This window comes from Python bivittatus, unplaced genomic scaffold (genome assembly GCF_059951505.1).
Source record: "Python bivittatus isolate LINGU-HERP-01145 unplaced genomic scaffold, Pbiv_v1 ctg000560_np1212, whole genome shotgun sequence".
Taxonomy (NCBI): Eukaryota; Metazoa; Chordata; class Lepidosauria; order Squamata; family Pythonidae; genus Python; species Python bivittatus.
Genome location: NW_028277083.1, coordinates 9,181,164 through 9,205,440, shown reverse-complemented (window position 1 = coordinate 9,205,440; position 24,277 = coordinate 9,181,164). Strand labels below are relative to the sequence as shown.

The 24,277-nt window shown below is 43.6% G+C and overlaps 1 protein-coding gene across 1 annotated transcript; it reads left to right on the top strand.

Moving 5' to 3' along the window:
* Window positions 1–704: 704 nt before the first annotated feature.
* Window positions 705–24,190, top strand: TELO2 (telomere maintenance 2). The gene is made up of 21 exons (XM_007423837.4): window positions 705–1,104; window positions 2,879–3,222; window positions 4,993–5,270; window positions 5,772–5,840; window positions 6,791–6,938; window positions 7,980–8,082; window positions 8,375–8,443; window positions 9,610–9,751; window positions 10,108–10,244; window positions 11,449–11,537; window positions 12,454–12,552; window positions 12,667–12,755; window positions 13,943–14,034; window positions 14,866–14,982; window positions 15,416–15,487; window positions 16,474–16,638; window positions 17,543–17,634; window positions 18,438–18,537; window positions 19,739–19,803; window positions 20,405–20,520; window positions 23,380–24,190. Exons 2-21 carry the CDS (start codon window positions 2,891–2,893, stop codon window positions 23,466–23,468), a joined length of 2,463 nt encoding a protein of 820 aa, XP_007423899.2. The 5' UTR covers window positions 705–1,104; window positions 2,879–2,890; the 3' UTR covers window positions 23,469–24,190.
* The last annotated feature ends 87 nt before the right edge of the window (window positions 24,191–24,277 follow it).

Genomic DNA, 24,277 nt, shown 5'->3' with positions numbered 1-24,277 from the left:
AACCCTCTCTTCACTAGCACCTCACGCAGCACCTTTAGAATCTCTTTTAAATTGTTCTTGCATTAAAAAACATTTTACCTAAAATACTCTTTTAACTTAAGCTATAGAGGACAGAGACTATAATCTTAGAAGCATTCCTCTTTTTCATCAACATGCAAACAGGCTATGTCAAGTAAAAGTAACATTTAACTTTATTTAAAATTACAGTTTATTTCGCCAATTGCTGATCTAACAGGTGTATATAATTCTTAACACAGCCGAATATGAAAGGCTGTATTTGCATGGGATATTTACCTGGGTTTGGTTTAATGCCCCAAATTTTCTGGGCTTGCATGACTTGCTAGGTTAAAAGGTAGTTAAGCCTGTTTACAATTCAGTATATCATGCAAAATCAACCCATGTTTTTAAAAACTTAGAGTTACATGGCACATTGTGCCCTTTATTGGGCCAAAGTGGTGAGGGACTGGGTGGTTCAGCCCCCATGCTGTGCAAATTCAGGCAGTCGTGTGCATGTAGTTAGCCATATAGCTGAGGGCAATGTATGGACTCTATTTAGTGTTCATTTATAGTAATCTGATAAATGACCTTAAAGGTCATTGTGAAAGTAAACAGCAAAGAAGATATTCACATATGTGCTGGTGCTCCAGATGAATTAGAATCAGGAATTGGCTAAAGGGAATTGGAAGCTGACAAGCTATATCTGTCTCCCTGAAGGGTGGGACTTGAATGTTTTCTGCTCCTTTTTGCAAACATGTCCTGAGTACAAGCTCATTTTGAACACTTGGTTAGGTAGGAGAATGCCATTAAGGCGCAATCCTCTGTTACTGTCTCTTTAAGACGGGGTGGGCGGAGGGAAGGAAGGCCTCGCGCGCCAGTTTCGACCCGTCGTGGACAGAGCTAACTTGTCAGACACGAGAGCGGTGATAGAGTTTGGAAAGGAAGCTAGAGTGGCGCTCAACTCAACTTCCTGTCAGAAGGGAACGGTGCCGTTGGTTGGCCCTAAGTCTCCAGGAAGCAAGTAGAGAGATAAAATCCTAGAGCGCCACCCGTTTTCTTCCGGAGGCGCGTTTGCGGGTTCAGGTCAGCGTCGTTAAGGAGGGCTAAGTGAGTGATAACCTAAATATATTTCCGTGGGAAATAAACCCCTTTGAACATAAATGAACGTATTCTGGCATATTATATCCGTAACTGCTAGGGCTACCTCGTGGCCGTGTTCAGACGCGCTAAACTTGAATTAGTAGAACGCCGTTGTGGGGTTCACACGTGACGTGCAGTGCCTAAACCTGTAAACCAGCTGGTTCGCACAAAACGCTAGAGCTGTGTCAGGTGGAGCCACAAACTAGCCAATCCAAATGGGGAAGGGGGAGAAACATAATAATAATAAAAATTAAACTTGCATGCCTTAAAACTTATAATGCTTTCCTTAAAGTTGTTCCCTTTATATATATCCCGCCATTTCCTTCAGAAAGCCCTAGTTGGTTCTTGTCCCATTTCTGTCTGCCACTAGTGTAATAGTAGTAGTAGTACTAGTACTAGTAGTAGTAATAATAATAACAATAACAATAATACCACCTTTAACCCCATCAAACAATATCTGCCTATCCAGGTCCGTGGGAGGGACTTGATAGGTGGATAAAAATGCCAAATGCGATCTAAACAATTGGTTGACTGTGCGACCAACGACAACAACAACAATAATACTTTTATTAAACGTGTATGTTGTCCAACTCTCATGTCCAAAGGGGTCTCGTTTGCCATGGATACAATCAATGGGTGCGCTATCCTTGTTATGGTCATGGCAGGGGTTCATATATTCACAGGGGTATCTGTCAACCCTTGACTGATAATGCTAAACTTCACCCATTTTGGGTGTGTGTGTGTGTGTGAAACAGCCAAAAAAGGGGATGGAAGTGATTCGGGTGTGAAACTCACTGGCAGGCAAGAAAGGAACAAGAGCCCCCAAGTTTGCACCTGTGATTTCTCCCATGTTTTTATCCTCACAACATACCTGTGAGGTAGTAGGTTAGGTTAGGATGAGAGTAAGGGTATCAGAGTGACAGGTCCAGTGTTATCCGATGGGAATTTTACCATTGAGTTGGGAGTTAAACATGGACTTCCTAGTCATGTTCTCTGACCTTTCTGTTCATTGCTGTATTATATACAAAAATATGGACAGTCCCCACATGACATAAACCAGTGTTTCTCAACCTCAGCAACTTTAAGCTGGGTGGAGTTCAACTCCCAGAATTCCCCAGCCAGCATGGCTGGCTGGGGAATTCTGGGAGTTGAAGTCCACCCAGCTTAAAGTTGCTGAGGCTGAGAAACACTGACATAAACGTTTACTTATGTAAATCTGATTTTACAGCAAGAGACATGAGAACGGCTACCACCATTTGGTGCAAGAGCAAAATGGAGACTGACATGTTTGGGCATGCGGATGGCTTAGCTTCTAATCTGACATGCACAAAAATCCTAGAGTGGAACCTAATGTAATCTGGGGACTGCCCATAGTTGGATTAACTACATGCTTTTCTCTCTTCCCTGTGTTTGGCCGGCCAGCGCCACTGTTTGGAGCACTAGCTGGCAATGCACACTTCCCATTTCTAATTTAAGGGCATATGCCACCTCTTCTCCTTCCACTGACCCTTCAGAATATTGCTTGTTTCTCCAAATTCAGCGTGCAATTTCTGGGAATCTTTTTAGAAAGTCTTCCCAAAAGACCAGCCACAGGTAGGTGACTAAATGATGTATTTTGCAGCTCTTTCCTTGTTCTAATAGTACAGAACAAGTTTCTGTTTTTCTTAGAAAACAGTAAAGAGTAATTATGTTCCCACCATCTTCTGAACTGTTTATCAAACTTCTCATTTTTTTCTTGAAGCAACCCAAAGAAATGGATCCTAAGTTGCATGATGTTCGTTATACAGTTAAAGAAGCAGTTGGCACCTTATATTCTTCCAGAGATAGTACCCTAATCCAGAAGACTTTGTGGACAATCAGGAGGTACCTGGATCAATCTGAAAATCCACCCTCCATGAAAGAGAAGGAAGCATTTACTCGCAATTATTTTACTACCTTTGTTCAGTGTCTGCTCAGCAACTTGAGTCCTGATTGGCCAGAGCAATTTCCATCAGAGGAAGCCAAAGAACTGTGGGCTAGCTTTTTCATTGATGGACCAGCAGATCAATCTTTTATGGTTCTATTAGACACTATAATTTCTACAGAGTAAGTAAGATCTCTACTGCAGTCTACTTCTCTATAAGTATATAATTGTTTCAAAAGCTGCCTTCTTTGCCTAGAGGGCTAGACAAATAAAAGTTGTCGATAAGTTGTTATGGAACAAAACAAATTCCATAAACACTAGATAATAAAAATATTGTGCTTGTTAGCTAAACATTCAGTTGATGGCCATGTCCACATGAAATGTTAAGCCATGGTTTTTTTGGGTAAACTACATTTACCTGGTTCACGCTAGCTGTTCAGTCATAAACAATTACAGGTAGTCCTTATTTAGTGACCACAATTGGGATTGGCAACTTGGTCGTTAAGCGAAGCAATTGCTAAGTGAAACTTCCACTGTGCTTATGATCTTACTTCAGCTTTCCTTTGCTTTTTTTTTTTTTTTATCTGCGCTCAGTCGTTACCGACTCTGCAGTGACTGCTTTGGACAAGTCCTTTGCAGTTTTCAAGGCAAGGTGTTTCGGAAGTGGTTTGCCAGTGCCTCCTTCCTAGGGCAGAGCCCAGCTGGAGAGCGCAGGAGGCGGAGTTTCCGTTGCTTTGTGCCCTTTTTTGGCAAGGATCACTCATAAAGTTACTTTTTCATCACTGTCGTAACTGCGAACAGTCACTAAATGAGACAGTCTCTAAACGAGGACTACCTGTATTTACAAAGCACATCAGTTGGGTTTACAGAACATGTCCTGGGAAAAATTCATATTCACATATGCAACATATTCAAATTCATATTCACATATGCAACATACAAAGTTCAACATATGTTGAACAGAAAGTGAGATGGATATTTATACCCCAACTCTCCATTAGTGAATGACTTTTGCTATAATAGGATCCAGAGAGTCCCCTGTTTAAATTAGTTCTACACAGGAACTATTGTTTTCCTAGATTGAATCCTCAAATGGGTTTTTCCTTTCCCTTCAACAAGTATGCAAATAAGAACCAAATACTTTCCTATGCAGGAAAGAGTCCCCTCACATTTTTAGACATCAGGTATCCCTCAGGCCTGTCAGAACCAGTTCTTCCATTTCTGTTCTCTGTTTTCTGAATCCATTGAGAAGAAGATTTAAAAAAAAAAGCAAGTCAGAAGACTTGAGTGTTAATCATAATCATCATGTTTGTCACTGAGCGGAAAAAGACAGCTTTGTAGAAACGTCTTAACGTGTATTTCCTGGTGGAGCTGGAGCAGCTCGCAAGGGGGCATTTGTTCCTTAGGACCGCAGGATGCAAGGCAAAAGATCCAGTTGTAGCATAATTCCACTTGCAGTATTATGGGTTTCATACCAGTAAAAATTCCATAGCAAGGAATATTATCATAAGACTTAAAAAAAAAAAGGAAGACTAGAATCTGAGTTGCAGATAGCAAGAATAGGAATCATTGTGGGAAGGACAACTTGTTGAAGATTTGTGGATTCTTAAGGTTATTTATTCATTCAATTTGTATGGCCACCCATCTCAGCAAGTGGCTCTGGGCAGCGAACAATATTAAAATAAATTAAAAACAATTCCAACCACAAATACAAAAACTGAAATACACAGCAGCCGAGGAGGATATCACAGTAGTAATGCCTACCCCCCCCCACACACACACACAAAAGCAGGAACCCTAGAATTCTGTTTTTTCCCCTTTAAAAATGTTGAGATTCACAGGAAGTCTCTGCTGCATATTGTATGGCCTTAACATAGTTAGAAGATGAAGTGCTGTCCTGTTGACTCTTTTTTGCACATTAAAATAGAATCAGAAAATGCTTCTCCCTGCAGGCCAAGTTTTCGTCTGAATAAAACAGTTGACACCCTGGAGCAATTCTTGCAGAAGTCCGGACTCTCTGCTCTAATATGGGAAACCTGCAAGCAACACACAGAAACCGGTTCTCTAGTTCTGCAGGAAGCGATCCTCAGCAAAGTTGTATGTTTACCTGATCACTTAGCGAACAAACTCCAGGGAGACAACCGACCAGTCTTCTTCCCTCAAAATTATTTTCCGTTGCTTGGCACGGAAATTGTCCAGGTGATGGAGAGGATTTCTGGTTCGCTACGAGGTAAGAGATTGCACTGACGGATGAGTTAAGAGATGTAAGAGAGGGATAGGTGAAAACTCCTGTGGATTACTGGACAGGAGGGAAGGGAACCAAGAAATACAATTACAGGAGAAAACGATTTTTTAAAAAGAGTTTTTTTTCTTCTAAGAGAATTCATCTAAATATTTGTTTGTATGTCTTATAAGTTCTATATGCTGCTGTTGAAAATAGAAGTTATGCCAAAGCTTGTGAGTTGATCTCCCATAAACTCCCACGCCCCCCTGCCAGCGGGGTTGGGAATAATGGCAGTTCAGTCTATGATTACCTAGAAGATGATTCTGGTTTTACCTTCAGAAGTTTAACCAATGTCTGGACTCATATTTTCAGAATTCCCAGCTAGCCAGTGTGTTTTGGCTAGCTTGGAGAAAGTAACAGCAGACTGAGCGCTCATTAAGAAGAGCGCTTCTGGGTGGAAGCAGATCTGACTAATTCCTTCACTGTTGGGCGTTTATGTACTTCCAGGTGGCTTGGATTGTTCCATCTCCTTTGTATCTCAGGTGTTAGGAAAGGTCTGCGTGCAGGGAAGACAAAGTGAGTACATGTGATATTGCTGTCTTTCTGCTGTTCAAATGGAATGAAACGGGAAGAATTCATTCCAAAAACTTGTATGTACTGTACGTTGACAAATATGGCGCAGTGAGATAACCACAAATCTTATAGGACAGTTTATGTTGAATTAGACTAAAAATCTATCTGCCTTTGCTCTCTGGCTTTCCATGATTTCAGGTAAGAAGCTTTATCCAGCTCTGGGACCAAGTCTGATTATGACTAATCCACAAGCTTTCTTTCCAAAATGTTATGGGTTCGGGATTGAGGGATTAAACTAAGCCACAGACTGGCCAGCCACATTTCAGACTAGCATGCTTGTGTGAACCTGACCCACAGGTAAAACCTGAGTTTTGGAACAGCAGTATTTTATTTATACTATCAGTATAGTTGCTAGTTTGTTATTGATACCATGCGAGTGCCACCAAAATGTATAATATATATACAGTACCTTTTTATATATATTATGGGAAGGATATTCCAAACTGGGGTGTTGCTGCTGTAACACTTTCATCAATCAGTCTGCTTTGCTTCACTTGGCACAACTTGTGAATGACAGTTCGTTGGGAAGTCTGGCTACGAAAGGAGCTAGATGCTGAATGAATAGAAAAGCTTAAGTCGATGTGCTTTTTCCTTTCCTTTTCCTCGTTTCTCTTCAAATGGCTTGATTTTATACAGAAACGGATAGATATGTAATCAGTAACATAAATCTGTAGCAGAAGGTTGTTTAAGAAAAGAGAGGGTGCATCAGTTCCCTGTAGTTTGTGGTGCAAACAAAAATGTTGTTGAAGCATACTGGGTTTTCTTTTGACTTGACCTTTTAAACCCACCTTCTGAAAAGGAACGAGGGCAGCAAGTTTCATTAGCTCTGTCAGTATTCCTTTTCTCGCTTTTTCCGATCTCAAAGCACACGATTTTGCTCTTTCCCAACGCAGAAGAACTCTTGAACGTGTTGGTGCCTCACCTAGCCAGTCGTACTCAGTCTGATTGCATCTGGCAGAGAATCTGTTGGCGACTATTTGAGAGTGTGCCAGATCGCTGGATGGAAGCAGTGGTCTGTGGCTTGGTCCAGGCAACCTCAGGGTAAGAGGCCAAGTTACTGGGAGAAGGTGGTGCCATGACCCATGAACCTCTCTCCTTTTCTTGTCGCTGCAGCACCTGGATCTAGCAGCCATCAAGAGATCCTTCGGCTGTAAGTTAAAATTAGTCATAGGGACGATACACCAGCTCCAAGATCTAGTGGCTTGGTTTTGAATGCTACTGGCAAGAAAGCACAACAGAAGAGTTCCCCTGCTCTTCTGTCTTCCTTGTTTCTGGTCTCTCTGTGCCTGGGCTCACGCACTATGCTAAGGAAGAGCTTATAGCTTCGCATTGGGAATGTGCACTGCAGAAAAGGTGCTTTGGAACAGGCATAGATACACCATCAGTGCCACGTGTATTTTTCTAGCATTGTGCAAGTACAGGGTGAGCCCAGGAAAAGATGCCTCTTCTGTGAGGAGCCGCCAACAGAAGCAGTGGGCGCACCCACGTATACTGCGAATCACATTTTCTGCTTTGGTTGCAAAGCACCAGACATCCCTACTTAATGTATCATAGGGATCCTGCTGCTTTATTTTGTAAGCCATGATTTGTGGCTCAGCAGGTGCAATTCTGGCCAGTTGTGGTTATTTAGCAAACCATGATTGAGTGCCATTTGCAAATCCAGTCAGTAACAGGGTGCTCTACGTGGATCCAAGTTCGCATTCAGTGGTGCATTTAAAAAAAACACAAATTGAACACAACCTCTAGTCATTTTTATAATGCAGCACAGCTAGTCAGAGATCTTGGACTTCCATTCATTGCTGACACAGTGGGCCTTCCGAAGCATATCCTAGATTTTCAAGAGAGCCCCTTGTCTTTCACAATTTTTCCTCTTCTCTTGGATGGTAGAGTAACATGTTTGTTTTATGTGAGACAGATTATGTGGATCGTTTTCCTGTAGCTCTGAGTATGTTTTATGTTCTTATGGCGCTGCACGCTTTTTAAAATCTTTCTTGCGGAGTGAGACACAGAATAAAATAGTGACTGAAAACAACCCAGGGTCACACAGCTGAATTTGATCGCTGTGTTTGTCTGCCTTGCTAGGCCTGCTGTGTTGTCGCGATTGCTGGGGAATTTGGTGGTCAAAAACAAGAAGGCCCAGTTTGTGATCACACAAAAATTGTTGCTACTTCAGTACAGCTTTCCGGTGAGTGTCTCGTGGATGTTGTGGTGAGAGAATTAAGGAGGACGCTGAGATGGGATGGGGTTACCCGTTTTTGAAAAGACTGAGATCTTACTCTTTTTCAAGCAAGAATTAAAACATGGTAGTCAAATTCACAGTCTCATTATAAAGCGAGTGCTCGGTCACCAGATTTAGTTCTCCTGTTAGAAGATTCCATGACAATTGTTACTTCCATTCTCCTCAACGTTGCTAGCAGTCCTTAGTTCAAGCAGTTTCCAGTGTTTGACAATGCGTAATGTCTCTGGTTTTATTCCAGACCGAGCTGCTGCAGACTCTCCTTGGATACCTTGCTCTGGACATCACACGGCGTTCCTTACTGACCAAAGTAAGCAGTGTGTTTATGGATGGGTTACTTGGATGGTCTACACATTGCGGAGGGTTGAACCGAGCAATCCCTGTGGTCGTTTCCATGTCTGCAGCTGTATGCTTCTCTGTGTGGGAGAGAGGTAGATGGAGGCAGAGGTGCTGCGTGGCATGAAACCTGCATCAGAACGGATTTATTTTATTTTATTAATTTATTAATTAAATTTGTATGCTGCCCATCTCCCCCAGAGGGCAACTCCATTTAGGAGTCAATTCAGAGACAGAAGGTGCCTGATCTTGCCAGAAGTTAATTAAAAGGGTAAAGAGGTTTTTTTTTTTTTTTTAAAGGTGGTGATTTATTTCTATATTAGATATATATCCCACCTTTCACCTTTCATTCAGGAGATCAGGATGGCATACATAGCATTCCTCCTGCTAATTCTTTCTGTAACAACAACCCTCTTAAGGAGGTTGGGCTGAGAGGGAGGGAGTGACCCAAAGTCACCCTGGGAGCTTCTGTGGCTGATGTTGGACTTGAACCTGGATTTCGCTCTTAATCCAGCACCGTCAGCACTGTCACCATGCTGATTTTTCAAGGTGATCTGCTTTTTTTTTTTAGATTTTTTATCCTACCTTTATTATTTTTATAAATAACTCAAGGTGGCAAACATACCTAATACTCCTTCCTCCTCCTATTTTCCCTGCAACAACCCTGTGAGGTGAGTTGGGCTGAGAGAGAGGGACTGGCCCAAAGTCACCCAGCCGGCTTTCATGCCTCAGGCGGGACTAGAACTCACAGTCTCCTGCTTTCTAGCCTGGGGCTTTCTATAAATTGATAGATCGCTCCTTCTGCATATTTTGGGTATGTTTTATGTTCTTATGGCACTGCGCGCTTAAATTAAATTATTTAATTATTAAATGGGGGGAGATGGACAGGGGACTGACTGACTAAATAAATGAATAAATAAAAAATAAATGCCCTGTAAGAACTACCCTGTATAGTAGGTTGGGCTAACAGAGCATGAACGATCCAAAGTTGATCAGGGTGGACTTGAATCTGGGCTTCCCCAGTGCCAGTCCAACACCATCACCAGGACACTTCCCTGGTTCTCTTCCTTCAGGCCCAAAGGGATGGGACGGGACGGGGCAGAAAGTCCACTCAGGCCTGACTCTGTATTTCTGGTACAGATTCTGAGAGAGCTGCTGGAGACCTGGAGTAGCAGCAGTGCCGTGAAACACTCCCCAGCCGAGCAGCAGCTGTACATTAGCAAGGCCATCCTCCTCTGCCTCTCTCACCTGAAAGAAGAAGAAATCTCAACCAACCGGCAAGGTAAAGGAGGGAGAAGAGGATGGTTTTGGGGAGAGGATTGTGCAGAATGAGCTCCTTTCTCTGGTCTAAGGTTCTTCAAGGGCTGCTTCCTTATTATAGCCATCAGCCAGCCCTGCCTGCCTGCCTCCCTCTCAACCCCTTTCTTCTTCCCTCCCAACTTCTTTAGCCAAAATGCTAGTAGGAGGCATCAGAGAGAGAGATGGGGAAAGAAGATCAAAAGAGCAAGCACCTTGTAGGAGGTGCTGCAACCCATTCTAAGATGTTTTCTCTAGTGGACACGTTGACCTGGCCTGATCAAGGGAGGGCCCAGCATTTCAGGAAGAACTTGCTCCATTGCTTCTGCCTTGTGTTTCTAGAGCTACTTACCAGCCTGATGGAAGGGATGAAATGCCACCTGGACAGTAATTTGCCCCGGATCCGTCGGATGGGGATGGTAGTAGCAGAATGTGTCAGCACCAGGATAACGCCAGAAGGGCCTGCCTTGGAGTTTCAGGCAAGCAGTTAGAGTGATTTTGCTGTAGGCTTGGTTGCAGAAGAAACACACGAAAGAAATCCTTAATCTTAAATGTGTGGATGGAAGGTACTTTTTCTTCTGCTTCCTGATTCTTCCACTGAAGTTGCTGAGATGCCCTGCCAAGCCACAAATCAGCTGTGAACCTCACGCTGTGTGCTGTCTCCTGAACAAAACAGTTGAAGTAGAAAATTTGGCTTCTGCTTTTAAACAAATGACAGTTCCCTGTTGTATCTGAACCCAGGAAACTAATTTATTAGCTTAAGCCAGGATCAGACTTCTGTGGCTTCTTCCAAAACTGGAAAGAATGGCCAATCTTTTGATGGCTGAAGGCTGCAGTTCCCATGCTGATGACTAAGGCCTGCAGTGGCAGAATGGCAGTGGGCTGCAAAATGGGGCAGCGTTCTCAGTCCCCAACCTCCATCCCATAGGGGAGGGGTTTTTTGGGGGGGGTCCCTCTTTCTTTTAACTATATAAAGCTTTTGGGGGGACAGACTTTTCTCTGTCCTAGATCTGTGATTGGCCTTTGAGGGACATGTTCAAGTCTGCTCTCCAAAAAGGAATGGACAAAATATTGAGAATTAAGTATAATTAATATGGCTCCTCTCCAGCAATGTCTTTAACAGTTTCCCTCTTCTATCAGATTACAAATTAGAACTGGACAACAAATTATAGAAGGATTTCATCTGTCCTACTTCTGTTTTAGGGTTGGAACACTACAATTTTTGTACATTTCCCACCAGTTTGAAAACCCACCCTTGTTTTTGACAATCCCTCTGCTGGATTTGCTAGAGCCTGCAAAGCTGGACCTTGTGCTTTTCCATTATATCTCAAACACAGCTGTCTGGATTTGGGTGGCAGTGGGAAGTCAACGTTTTCTATCATCCCCTTACAGCCTTGCAAGGCAAAGAAAGCAAAAAGGAATTTGTGAGCTGAAGCAGGCTTGGGAGCAGCAAGGTGTAATTCTCCATTGTGGTTGATCTGGGTTGACATGCAATCACAATGTATCTAACACTGAACAGGCCTGAGGTTAAAGTTAAATAAAACCTTTGAGCTGTATGCTCAGCAGCCCTTTTCTGCAATGAAACAACAAATGAACCCCCAATTTCTGAATTAGGACTAGCACTGGCCCTTATCCAGAAGCTAACTTGTATACTAATCTCTGTTAAAATGTTGAATGTTTTAGTATGAAGAAGATGATGAGATTAAAGAACTGAAATCCTTGCTAACTCAAAGACTGGAAGAGACTTCAGATGCTGAGCCCCCAAACACTGGGTAAGATTTAGCTTCATTCTTTTGGGATTCAAATGATGTTTTCTCAGCAAAGTGTTGCCTTTTCTTGTGCTGGTAGTCTTGGCATGGCTGAAGTGAAGGCTCCCTATGGTCAGCTCAAGGCCTGATGACTTCATGAACCTTATGAAACCCTATAGCTTTCTTGGTGAAGATATGGCAGTGGCATGCTGTCACCTTCTTCTGAGATCATTTTTGAACTCCCCAGTCTAGATTTTGTCTCCCATCTACTGTACGTAGTAACCAAGTCCAACCCTGCCTAGCTTCCAAACCCAGAAATAACCTAAATTAGTCAACCACACTGCGTAGGAAAGTGCTGTGCAGAGATAATAAGAAAGGCAGATGCCATAAGTGTGTGTGCGTCTATGTCTGTGTGTGTGTTGTATTGCTTCCCCTAATTTCAGGGCTTTTTCAGTGATAGAGCCCCATTTGTGAATTGCCGTATCAGACCAGTAGCCTGGCATAGACATAATGGTCTTTCTAGTGCCAGGTGGAGATCTTACTTTCCTGGCATTTTAGGAGAATATTTTTGAATGACTGAATAGTATTTTGTGGCCAGTTTATCTTGAAGGTACTTATTATTGCAGTTGTCGTCATCGTCGTCATCATCTGCTAAAAACTTCCCTTATGAAGCAGGTGATTTAAAACTATTACAGCAAAACTACCCCTCTATGGATTGAATAACAACAACAACAGCTGTTTTTATAGTGATGTTTTAGCAGGAGTGGTTTTAAATCATTGCTTTATATGGGATGTTTTTAGCAGATTTTTACACCATTGAGAAAACTGGTCCTTGGCCAGCTTGGAGATATAGCAGAGATGGATAAATAATTCTCCTTGTGCTTAGGAGAACAGGAGACTTAATAGCGTTTAAACATTGCAGTCCCTTTTTGCTTAACAGGGACAGCAGACCCAGCATTGCTGCTCTGCATTCCAGTGTGACGCCAGACTTGGATACTTCTGAAGAACCGGAACAGGGAGTTGACTCTGAGCTCGATAGGTAGGTTAAAAATGACATTGCTAAGAAACGACAGGGTTCCATTACAAAATGGCTGCTGCCCGGGTGTGAATTGAGACGTGGGGATGAATGTTCTTTCCCGGGTTTCTTTTGTAGTGATGACGACCTCGTTCCATATGACATGTCACAGGATAAAGAGCTGAAGAAAATCAGAGCTCCCACCTACATCAGGGATTGTATTGCAAGTAAGAGAAGAAGAAAGAATTCGAGATCCCAGGATTCTCTTCGTGGGGTGGCTGATTCCTGGTTCTGCCTATAAGATACCTATTGTTCAAGAAACTCAGGGTGGTGTAACTGATTCTGATCTGTTTGACTTTCACAGTCATTTCTAACTGGGCACATCTAGCCCAGAACTACCTAAATTCTTAGCTTTCTCCTTTAATTTTATTCGTGTACGTACTATACAAACCCAGCCACAACAGAACATAATAACCATTGAAACCAATGGTTACATAACATCCACAAAAATTCCTATCATTGCAGTACTATCTAAAATCATAAGCAAGCCCCAAAGGTTAGAATATCCATGCGGCTAATCAAAAGCAACAGAAGTTAGAATGTGTTTATTTAACCACTGAATTGTCATTTTTCTGAAGCCAACAAGCTTGTAATCCCTTCTCCAAAAAGCTTCTGTGGTTCTCATTAAAGTAACAAAAAGAGGGCCTTCAGCCTTTCCCATAAGTTTACTTTCACATGTCCCCCATCACCTTTCCTTGACCTGATATTTGCCAGACGGTTTCAATGACTTCCTGGCTGAGGATGATGAGAATTGTTATCTCAGTCCATCAGAAGGGTCAGGTTTGGGAAAACTGACTGGCTTCCAGCTTGCTGGGTTTGTCATCACCCAAATAAAGTATTTGCAAACTCAGATCTTGCACTTAAGCATATTAATAGGTGGATAAAGTGCCTTCCAGATTATGGGCTTCAGTTCCCAGAATTCCCCATCCAGAGTTGATCAGAATTCTGGGAATTGGAAAACGCTCATATTGAGGAAGCTAGGCCAGGGAGTGGCAGCTCCCTTCCTTGAATTGTATGGATATGTGTCTTTATTTATTTATACAATTGATTAACTGCCTCATTCCACAGGCTCTTGGCAGTGTAGTTAGTCATCCTAAGCATTTTGCAATTACAAAACACCCAAGTTTGCTTTTTTCCTTCTCTGTCCTAATCCTTTTTCAGTGCTGTTTAGATTGCAAGCCAGAGGGCAAACTCTGCATTACACTAATCCTTTGTTCTTGGCTTAAGGACAGTAGGAAGTTTCTTCCGATAAATAAACAAGCAATCATTCTTATCCTAAGTCTGGAATTTGACAGAGCCAATTCAGCTTGCAGCTCCTCCATGTTTTCACATGGTCCTCTTCTCTTTCCCTCAGTTCTGACGGGGCCTGAAGATGCAGACAAATATGAAGCCGCGGTGGGCGTCCTGGAAGCCTTGATCCGAAGAGACACAGCCACCGCTCAAGAGGTAAATGGAGCCTGTGCCTCTTTGCATCGCAGTTCGCATTTGGAACTAGCCAGCTGTGGTTGTTAGGGATTAGGGATTTCCTGTGGGGTAATAATGCTTTTATAGCAGTAGTTAATGACAAGAAATACAGTAGTATCTATGTAGCACAAGTTAAGGTTTAACGAAATGAATGAAACTCTTTTCCAGACCTGGATCCTTGACTCGGTTCAGACTGCCTAATAAACCATGACTTATGGGGGTGGAGAAGCAAAGTGTGGAGTGAGTCTCAGGGTACCCAAAAGGGAATCAGAATTTTTTTTTCCTAGTACTTCATTAACCATAGCTTATTGTTTTGTTCAACCCAGCAAACTAGTCTTAACTACAGGTCATTTGAAACAAGCCGGTTAAACTAGATTTAAAGGTGGGTTTGAAGATTGAGCCAAGGGTGGTTAAGGGGAAAAAAGGGAAAGTGAGATCTCCTTTCCTTGAAGTGTGGGAGGGCATTCATGAATGAGCTGGAGTCTGTATATCTGCCTGGGAGGATAAATCATGGTTTATATCTGATGTTTTTGATTTCTTTGGTTTAACCCAGAACAAACAGGCCTGATCTGCTCTTTTGGAGTTTGTGCATACTCTGATAACGAAAATAATTACTTTCAAACAGGCCTCTGAGTTTGCCTTGCGGAATGTAAGTAAGGTAACAACATTCAAGCTGCAGTTGCTGCTTCCTCAGCCTTAGATTGCGGCTACCTCTAGATTCAGGAAAGCTGTGTGAAGTCTTCTTCCTCACTCCTCCACCTAGCATTCAATAGTAAATTCAGGGTCTCCTCTGTGTGTGTTCCTTTTGTACAGTTGAGTGTGGAATTGGCAAAAGTCTTGCTCCACCTGGAAGAGAAGAGCTACATTGAAGGGTTCGTGGGGCTTCGGCAAGGTGCCTTGGTGGCTGTTACTGTCACAGACCCCATCCGAGTAAGTCCTTGTACTGACTCTGGGGGTGAGGGGAGGATTGGCAACCTTGTAGAAAAGGGACATCAATGGAGTTAGCTAAGGGGCTGGGAAAAAGGGTGGAGAATTCTTGGCTCTCCTCGTGCGTGTGTGAAAGACTCTCAGCTAGCCCACCTGGCAAAAGGAGGCTCAGTTCAACATCTGGAGGCTTACAGGGTCCCCCTTCCTACACTCCAAAGAAGTAGAAATCCTGTGGTAGATGGGCAGGGCTCACATGTCCTTCTAGAAGGAGTAAGGAATCCCAAGAGTTAAAACCCAAAGCACCTACATGGTTGCTGCTGGAATCCCTTGCTCCGTCTTCTGTACCTGCCTGGTCACTTGTGAAAACAGAGGGAAAGTTGGAGGACTAAGAAGCCATGAAAAGCCTCTGAAGAAACACTTGTCTCTTGTTTTCCAGGTGGCTCAGTATCTAACCTCTGAATTCTACTCCCTGAATTACAGTCTGCGTCAGCGTATGGACATCCTGGATGTACGTGATTCCTGCTTGCCGAAACTGTATAAGTTGCAGCTACTTTGATTTCATTTAAATATAAGGGGGGAAAAAAGCTTCTAATGGAAAGATCTGACAACAATGGAACGGTCTACCTATGGCACTGGTGGGTTCTCCACCTCTGGAGATTTCGAAGAAGAGGCTGACAGCTGCCTGCCAGACGTGGTTTGCATATCGTGGAAGGTTGGGCTAGACGATCCTTGTGGTTCCTTTCAACTGTACGATTCTGGGGTAACACACCAGATGTGTGTGAAGTTCTGAAAAGCATTTGAAGGGCTATCATTTGAAAAGGTTGTTATAAACATGCAATATGCTAAGCCAGAACTGAAATCTTGAACAGTGCAATCCTATGCTGGTTTTCTTCGGAGCAACATCTCCTGGGTTAGTAGAGCTTTTACTCAGATAAATAATGGAATAGGCAGCTTTGCTCCCTTATACTAATGCCGGGAGAAAGCAGTAGACCATAGTTAATAAATATAGTTAGTGAATTAAAAAGCCAGTTTGGTTTAGTGGTTAAAGCTCCAGGCTAGAAAGCAGGAGACGGTGAGTTCTAGTCCTACCTGAGGCATGAAAGCCGGCTGGGTGACTTTGGGCCAGCCCCTCTCTCTCAGCCCAACTCACCTCACAGGGTTGTTGTTGTGGAGAAAATAGGAGGAGGAAGGAGTATTGTTCATCTCCTTGAGTTATTTATAAAAAATAATAAAGGTGGGATTAAAAAAAATCTAAAAAAAAATTACATTGCTGGGTGCTAATAGGGTTATTATTAAACACCAAGTAGTAATGCCTAGGAATGAAATTCGGTTACCCGTGTGAATGAATGTAAGCCTGGATCTAACAATGCTCACTCTTCTGCTTCTGTCTCCTCACTATTCTGTGCAGACAACGGGGAGATCATTCTTACTTTACGTGCATTTTGCTGAAAGAAACAAGCTTTCCATCTCACGACCTGCGATCTCTCCATCCAGGTGCTGGCTGTGTCTGCCCAGGAGCTGTCCCGGCCAGCTTCACCTCACTCCAAACAGAGTCCCAGGCGGCCCAGGATCCAAGTCCTCCCCTGCAACTCTTCTTCTCCAGACTGGCAGAAAGTGGTGGATGAGAGGATCAGAAGCAAGACCCGGAGGTTTGCAAAGGTGGGCCAGGAAAATCCACCCCGTTGAAAAAGTTCCTCTAACCTCAGCACCGCTGAATCACCCCACAACCCCCCTGCCCCAGGTGAACCATTTGGCCTTTCTTCAACAGGGCTCTGAAGGCCACAAAAACAGCACTTTCTTCCCATAATACCCTTTCTAATCATCAGATCCATAAACCACCAGTTCATTTTTGTCTTTTTTAGCAAAAAGTCCATAAGGGGTTTCCAGTCATTAATAAATGTAATAATTGGTCTTTCTCTAAGCAAACAAGTTAATTCTACCATCTCAGCCAGTTCTGTCATCTTCACCAACCATTCCTCCCTTGTGGGTATTTCGGAATCTTTCCATTTTTGCACATATAGTTGTCTTGGAGCAGTGGTCATATATAAAAATCATCGTCCGTGGCAAAACATCCTGCTTTTCTGCCGTAACCCCTGCCCTGTTGAACATTCTCCCTTTGGAGATTAGGGTGGCCCCGACCCTGCTGAACTTTCGTGGGGCCCTAAAGACCTGGCTCTGAGCCCAGGCCTGGGGCCCCAAGTGTGCAAAAGGGCCCATCTCCTGGCTTTACTAGTGGTGTTCACTGCTGTTTTTCTCGACTGCTGTGTACTTTAATTTTTGTACTCAGGATATAATTGTTTTTCTTCTATTTGTTACTGTTTGCTACCCAGATTAACTTTTTGAGGTGGGTGGCTTTACAGATTGATTAAAAAAATAAATAAGTTTTTTTCAACCTCTTTTCTGTTTTCCATGCTTAGAAGGCATTGACTGAATACAAGACAATCTCTTGTGAGCAAAAAAACTCTTCGATGGGTCTGTTTGGGGAGGGAGGAACTCCACATGTCAGATTGGTGAAGTGTCTCCTGCTGCCTCACACCCATCCGTTATTCTTTGTCTGGAACAGGGCCAGTCTCAAGCAGAACCATTGTGTACCCCTAACCAGTTTGCTCCAGTGGCTGGCTATTTCTTCTTCCCACTTCTTCGGAACTTTGACAGGTGAGACCACCTAAATCTTCAGGTCCTTTTGGAACAGACTTCCTCACTATGGTGTCCTCCAAATTTGTTAGGACTTCAGCTTCCAGCTCCTTGGATTCTGGGAGGTGAAATCCACCTCATCTGGAGGGCCCAAAATTGGGGAAGGCTGCTATAGGGATTTTAGGGGGTTCCCAAGGAGCTGACGTCCTCTTTTTGCACAGAACTTTTGGCTGAAAGGTAGGCAGCCTGCCCCAGTTACCCAGCCCTTGGTGTGCACCAGAACCTCTGCTTAAGTTTTCATTCTCTGTCGCAGCTGAATTTTTCAAAGCACAACAGGCTCAAGTTTATGAGATCGCTAGTCACCTTAAGCGGCAGTATTGTTCTTGGTAGGAATGCTTTTCATCCTCCCTGCCTGGTCACCCCGCTACAATGCCCTTCCAGTAGGGCAGGATCACTCCAAGGGACTTGGAAGTGTGCATTGGAAGATGATTCTACCCCAGTTCAGCCTATTTAATAGCATTTGTTTAGAGGTTAGATCTTTCCCGATTAGACAATTAAGTGGGGAGAGGTACTTTATCGTAGGATGCATGGAGTTTGCTCATGGGTTGCTTAAGATTGAGTTCATATATATACAATTGATTCATTTTTAATATTTATTTTACAGAGATAATATGCAAAGGTTCCTTATTCCAAAACGCCTGTCTAGTTCAGTATTATGGAGACTGGTAGCACGCCCCACGTCATACAGCAGAGGAAGTGGAACAGTTGCCCAGTCCATGGCTTGCTAACCCAATCAGAACATTCGCTTTCTCTTTGCCTTCCAGGCCTTTAACTACCTTTGACCTTTTGGGGGACGATCACCTGGTCTTGGGCCGGCTGGCACACACCTTGGCAATTCTCATGTACTTTGCTGTCAACGCTGTGGTGAGGACAGTGGAGAGGGCTTTGAAAACTCTTGGTGGTCTGTGCTTCCTCTGCCATTGGGCGCATGGGAACCCTTGGAAGGTGGACACAGCGCTGGCATGCACCTAGTCCCTGGCCACTTTGTGCCAGGCATTAGGAAGGGACAAGCTCATGGTCCCACAAGATTTCCTGCAGTCCTGAGAGTAGCTCCGGATTTGCTTTCCATTAAAACAGGGGTGGGCAATTTGCAGCTCTCCAAAGACCTTCCAGATTGCGATTGTTGACAATGGACACTCTAGTTTCTCCTCCATCTGAAGCAGGGAACAGTGCCAAAGGGTCGGGTCTGCTCCAACTGCCTGACAGTGGAGGCTCCAAAATTCCCTCTCCTGCCCATGTTATGTGGCATCCAGTTGCCTGCTGTGACTCCCAACCTTCTCCCTCCCCATCTCAAATCCAGCCCAAGCTACCCACCAGCTCTCAAAGCTGCCTACTTTTGTTCTGAATCAATCGAGCAGTGCAGAAAGAGCAGTTCTAGAGATTAGGAAAGTGGATTATTTGCACTCAGGGCAGCGCTTGGTCTCTGTTCTCTCCCTCCTTCCTGGCTCTGAGATGCCCAACAGTCTTCCAAGACTCGAGATCCTTTATTTTGAGTTGGAAGGAAAAAAAAGTGCAACTTCTTTGCTTAAAAGAAAAAAATGCCAGGTTCCTTGATCATTATCAGGTGCATTTATGGGGAGACGGGGCTACTTACGAATATCCAAACGAGTAGGTAAATCAGTAGATCTATTCTTGGGAAAATACGTAAAAGTTAAAGATATTTCATCCTACCACTCTCCAATAAGATGAAAATTTCCAGCTTACTGGTCTTCGTTATTTAAATTGTGACCGGTTCAGTTTTTCTCTGTCATAATCCAGTTTCAGTATATTGGCTTTCAGCTTTCAGAACTCTCCATCTCTGTGTAGGAAGTCCCTTCTTTAATGAGCCAGCCCTTTTTTTTCCATTTGTGGGCATGCCTAATGCCCAAAACCAAGGCATTAGGTGGAGCAGACATGGCCCATCTCAGTTGCAGCATTATTAAATGGCATCTAATCCCTTTCATTCATGTTATCCATATTGTTCTTTGGTTTTCTCAGACCATCTTGGCTTCTGTTACCTGTGTCTCCTGGAGATCCTCTTTCCTGCTCGGTTGGATCTTCTTATGCGTTTTTCTATTTTCGACAGGTAGCAACTGCAATGGGAAAGGCGTTGCTAGAGTTCGTTTGGGCCCTGCGTTTCCACACTGACACGTGAGTTTTTGTGAACACCTGGATGAACTGGAAAAGTGCATAAAAAAGCCGTAGTCCAGCAGGACAGAATTTTGCTGTGGTCACACCCCGACCTAATTTTCTCTTTTTCTGTTCTTGAATCTCCGATGATATCAAGACACTGAGTGCTCCTTTCTTTCTAGCACAGAAAAGGAATGGCCATTAAGAGTGGAAAGCCTCAAGCCATGGGAGTATTGTAACTCATACTGCCCTCCCCTAGTTTTTACAAAAATCAAGAGAACATAGGCCATTTTTCATGAGCAACGCTAGTTTTTTGGAATCTGCTCTTTTTGTTTGCAATTCGTATGTAATGGTGCATCACTTAGGAAAGCAGCTTTACTATAGCTTGTGGGTGTTGTGATGTTTCCTGCTCCATAAAACAGCTAAAAATGGGGAGTTTGACACAGGTCCAAAGCTGGGTTCTATAGAATGCAAAGTAGACATCAAGGCCCTGGTCTGGTGTTCTCAGCAGCAAAATAAAGTTAGCAGAACTGCAAAACGGATTCATGTCTGTGGCCTGTCAGTTGTATAGGAAAAGGTTCCTTCCTGCAGGCGTTCACCAGGGCATTTCTTTCCTTTGCAGATACGTGCGGCATGGTCTTCTGTCTTCAGTCTCCTCCATACTCCTCAGCGTACCTGCTGAGCACCTTCTAGAGGACATGACAGAGGAACTTCTAGAGACTCAAGCCTGGCTGGCAGGTGAGAAGAACCTGGGAAGGCAGGCCATTGGAAAGGATAGGGTTATGAAGTTTTGGTATCTTTGGTGAAGCTTTAGATAGGCACACCTAATTTTCAGTGCCAATCTGACACAACTACTTGGGAGAAGTCAATGTGATAAGCGGCACCGCTGAGCCCAACCAGGGCAGCTGCGTGTGCGTATGCAGCAGCAATCAAGGGTGAGAAACTTAAGTTTAAATGCATTTTTTAAAAGTACCCCACGTCATCTTCAAAAAGCTAACCATTTTCTTAAACAATGCTGAAAGTAACGGCAGTTGAAAAGTGAGCTGGAGATGCCAAAAAAGTTAGCAATGCTGCCATAAAACCTTGAGATAGGAAGGAGATCCGTCTGGGAGAGGAACATTTTGCCAGAATTAGAAACTCTGCCATCTGCCAGAAGGTCAGTAGAGAGGAGATTCAGCAGGCTTGGCTGGATCGTGAGTTCCAGGGCCAGAATACACAGTGGAGAAAGCCCTCCTGCAACAGCTCTGATCTCATTGAGATGCAAAATATCTGGGCTGCTCCTACAGTGCACAGCTGAGGCATATTGGCACAAGCAATCAGACTTTGCAATGGCTACGCTCCCAAAGGAGCCATTATGCCCCAAATTTGGGCACCTTTGCAATAAATGCAAGCTTCGTCATGTGGTGGATTTGCTGAATACAATTTGATGCTGTGGAGGAGCGTGCTTTCTCAGTAGCACATCCAACGAGGCTATTTCTCCTGGTGCTCCGGAGCAGAGGAGAAAACCCCCCACATTGTGAGGGAGTGGATGATGGGATTTTCCGTGTTCCCAGAAGGTCACAGAGCATTGGGGATTGGGCCACCTCTCACTCCTGAGGGGTGAGATGCCAGGAATCTGCAGGAAGCAAGACTGCTTCCCACGAGAGCTGGAGAGGAAGTAACATTGACAGAGCCAGTCCTTTGATCCCTGCATTGGGACCCAGTGTCCTGTGCCCTTAAAAGGGAAAAGAGCTCACGGAGGCCACCAAAATTCCTCCTTTCCCATGACACGACGGAGAAACCGGCTTTCCTCCTCCTCCGGGCCCATCTTGCCAATTCAGCAATATCTTAACTGCGTCTGAGCTGAAAGAGTAAGAGTTGCATCGTGGCGATTCAAGACTCAGGGCAAAACGGGGCACTGGGTGATCGGCACTGAAACGTTTTGTCCTGTGGGTGGTGTAAGATTCATAAATACAGCCAAGATGAGAAGATGGACGTTTGTGCTCGTCAGCATGTTAGAATAGTGCTGCAAGTATATGCTAGCTGAAATCTGTGAAAATAAAGTCAGTTTCTAACAGAAGCTTCCAGGCTGCAAGAGGAATGGATAGAGGAGGCAGAAAATGTAGCGTGTTGTATAGCACAGCAAATTTGCCTTTCAGTTCTCCAAGCTGGGTATTGGTCCATAGCATTGAAAAAAATACATTAATTTGTTTAGCTTGTTTAGCTATTAGGGGCACATGTGGATGATGGGCTTTAATGTGTGCCTAGCCCCAGTTCTAAAAGTCTCTTGCCACTTGAGCAATAGAGTGGGGCTGTGGGAGTGAGTCATGTACCCAGGCTGACCTGGTGCTGGACTCTCAGCACTCAACTTGTGCGCACAGGATATCCTCACACTTTTTTGGACTCCCCTTTGCTGGTCTCATATCCTGATTCCCACTTTGCAGGCGGATCAGGAACAGAGATGCCAGGCTGCACACACAGACACCCGCCCCCCATCTTCTACTGACAGCTGTCTCTGAGCAGAACTCGAGCAGATTAAGATGCATTTCGTGGTGGCCTCTGCATCCTGGGGGTGGAGAAGGGGGAGGCGGTGTTTCAGCTCATTGATTTCTCTTGTGTTGACTGCATAGCATTCAACGCACACATTTTTGGCCAAACCTCAGCTGCCTTAAATATGGCCTGTAACCCAAGATTTAGCTTCTCAGAGCAGGACCAACAACCTCTTTGTTAGCAATGAGGCAAAGCCAGTGGGACCATCTCATGTACATGGGCTGAACTGGAGCTTCAGGGGTTTTAACTGGGGTTTAACCTGAAAAGGTTTCTTTTCTGTTTAAAAATTTAGGGATTATCCTGTAGAATTTTCCACGTGCTTCCTCCCTCAAAATTGCAGAAAACTGTCTTAGTTACAGTTGTGGGGAAAAGCAAGCAGGAGCCCAGTTCCCCATATTTAGTTCTCTAGGGGGAGGCAAAGAATTAAATTCAGTGCTGTATCACACACAGGTTTTTGGTTTTGGGTTTTCTGGGTATATTTCCAAGAACTATTTATGCCCCATCATACAAAGGCGTGCATATCTGTTTTCATAACTGGAGAAGCTGTGCTGAGGTTGTGAAAAGCCATTTTTAGATTCTTATTGCAAACTTACTATTCATTAAGAAAGGCATCTCTTGGTGATGAAAGGTAGAAATTTACCATTCACATCTCAGATGGCCTCTAATGGAAGTTTTGTGGAGGGATGTCAAAATCAGTATACCAACTAATACTTTGAAAAAAAAACAACCTGTTTATGTGGGAGCCAACGATAAGTTTTTATATTTCTGTTTAAAACCATGCTGTGAAAAACGGAACATCTCCAATATTTACTCAGTCATGTGGTTAGGGAGAATAGGGGGGAAATAGAAATTTTTTGATCTTATTGCCAAGAAGGTTTGGTTATAGTGTAAGAACATACTGTAAAAAAAGGCTGCTAAATAAAGTTCGGTCTAAAATGAATAAAACCCTCTCATATCCAGCTTAACTTCCTTTTATTGTTCCTCTACTTGACAGTTCAACTAATGCTTTACAGGAATTTCCTCAAGTCATTTTTTTCTCTCTTCTGTGTCTCTTCCTATTTTCTGTAGATGTTACAGAGAAGGACCCAGATGGTGACTGCAGAAATTTAGCCCTGCAGAATCTACTACTGATGGAAAACTTGAAAAAAAAAGCTTGAAACAGCTCCTCTACAGTGTAGGACAGTTGGATCATAAAGATGCTCTCCAAACAGCTGGTGGCTGCAAATGACCCAGGCCCTGTAGGAGGAAAGGACAAAGGGCACTAAGCTGGAGGCCAGAGACATCTGGACTTAGTATGGAACCTACAACCCGCAGGCGCTGTTGCTGATGCACATGTATTCTGTCCTAGTTATTTATGGGCCTAGCCAACTTACCAAAAGTCAGAAGCAAAGTTTTGTAACTGCTGGGTATTTTTCAGGGGAAACAACCACATTTGCTCATTGCGCCTGAATCCTGTTCATTATGAATGGGTTACAGTGATCTGCTTCCAGGTGTCCTTTTAAGAGTAGGAATTGATGATGCCCATCCTAGAAGTTGAAGAAGGGGAGCGGTGCATGTATTTCCCAAGCCAAATGACGGAGAAAGGTTTAAAGGCTGTGCTAAGCTGTAACAGGCTATATTTTTGTAAGGGGTCCATTCTGTACAAGTGGTTCAGTGGCAGAAGAAAGTGAATCCTGTTGACAAATTCAACCAGCTTAACAGGAGAACTTTGTTTAGACTGCCTGTAATTACGCTTGCGCCTGCTGTCATGATTACTATTCTGCCATTCCCAACCTCTTGTCCTTCATATTTTATGCCATACAAAATGATGCAAGACAGTTGTGTGTCTAAAATATTTAATACAAATCCTAAGATCTCGCTGACGCCATCTCTGAATATTTTAGGAGAAATGTAAAACCTGTGTCTTTGGACCCTTTAGGAAACGCCAAGCAAATCCTAGATTTCAACTCCTGACTGCCCCCAGCTT

Coding starts and splice junctions, on each gene's coding strand:
- TELO2 (XM_007423837.4), top strand. CDS start 2,891: ATGGATCCTAAGTTGCATGATGTTCGTTATACAGTTAAAGAAGCAGTT. Junction 3,223..4,992: donor GACACTATAATTTCTACAGA/GTAAGTAAGATC, acceptor TTCTCCCTGCAG/GCCAAGTTTTCGTCTGAATA. Junction 8,444..9,609: donor GGCGTTCCTTACTGACCAAA/GTAAGCAGTGTG, acceptor TTTCTGGTACAG/ATTCTGAGAGAGCTGCTGGA.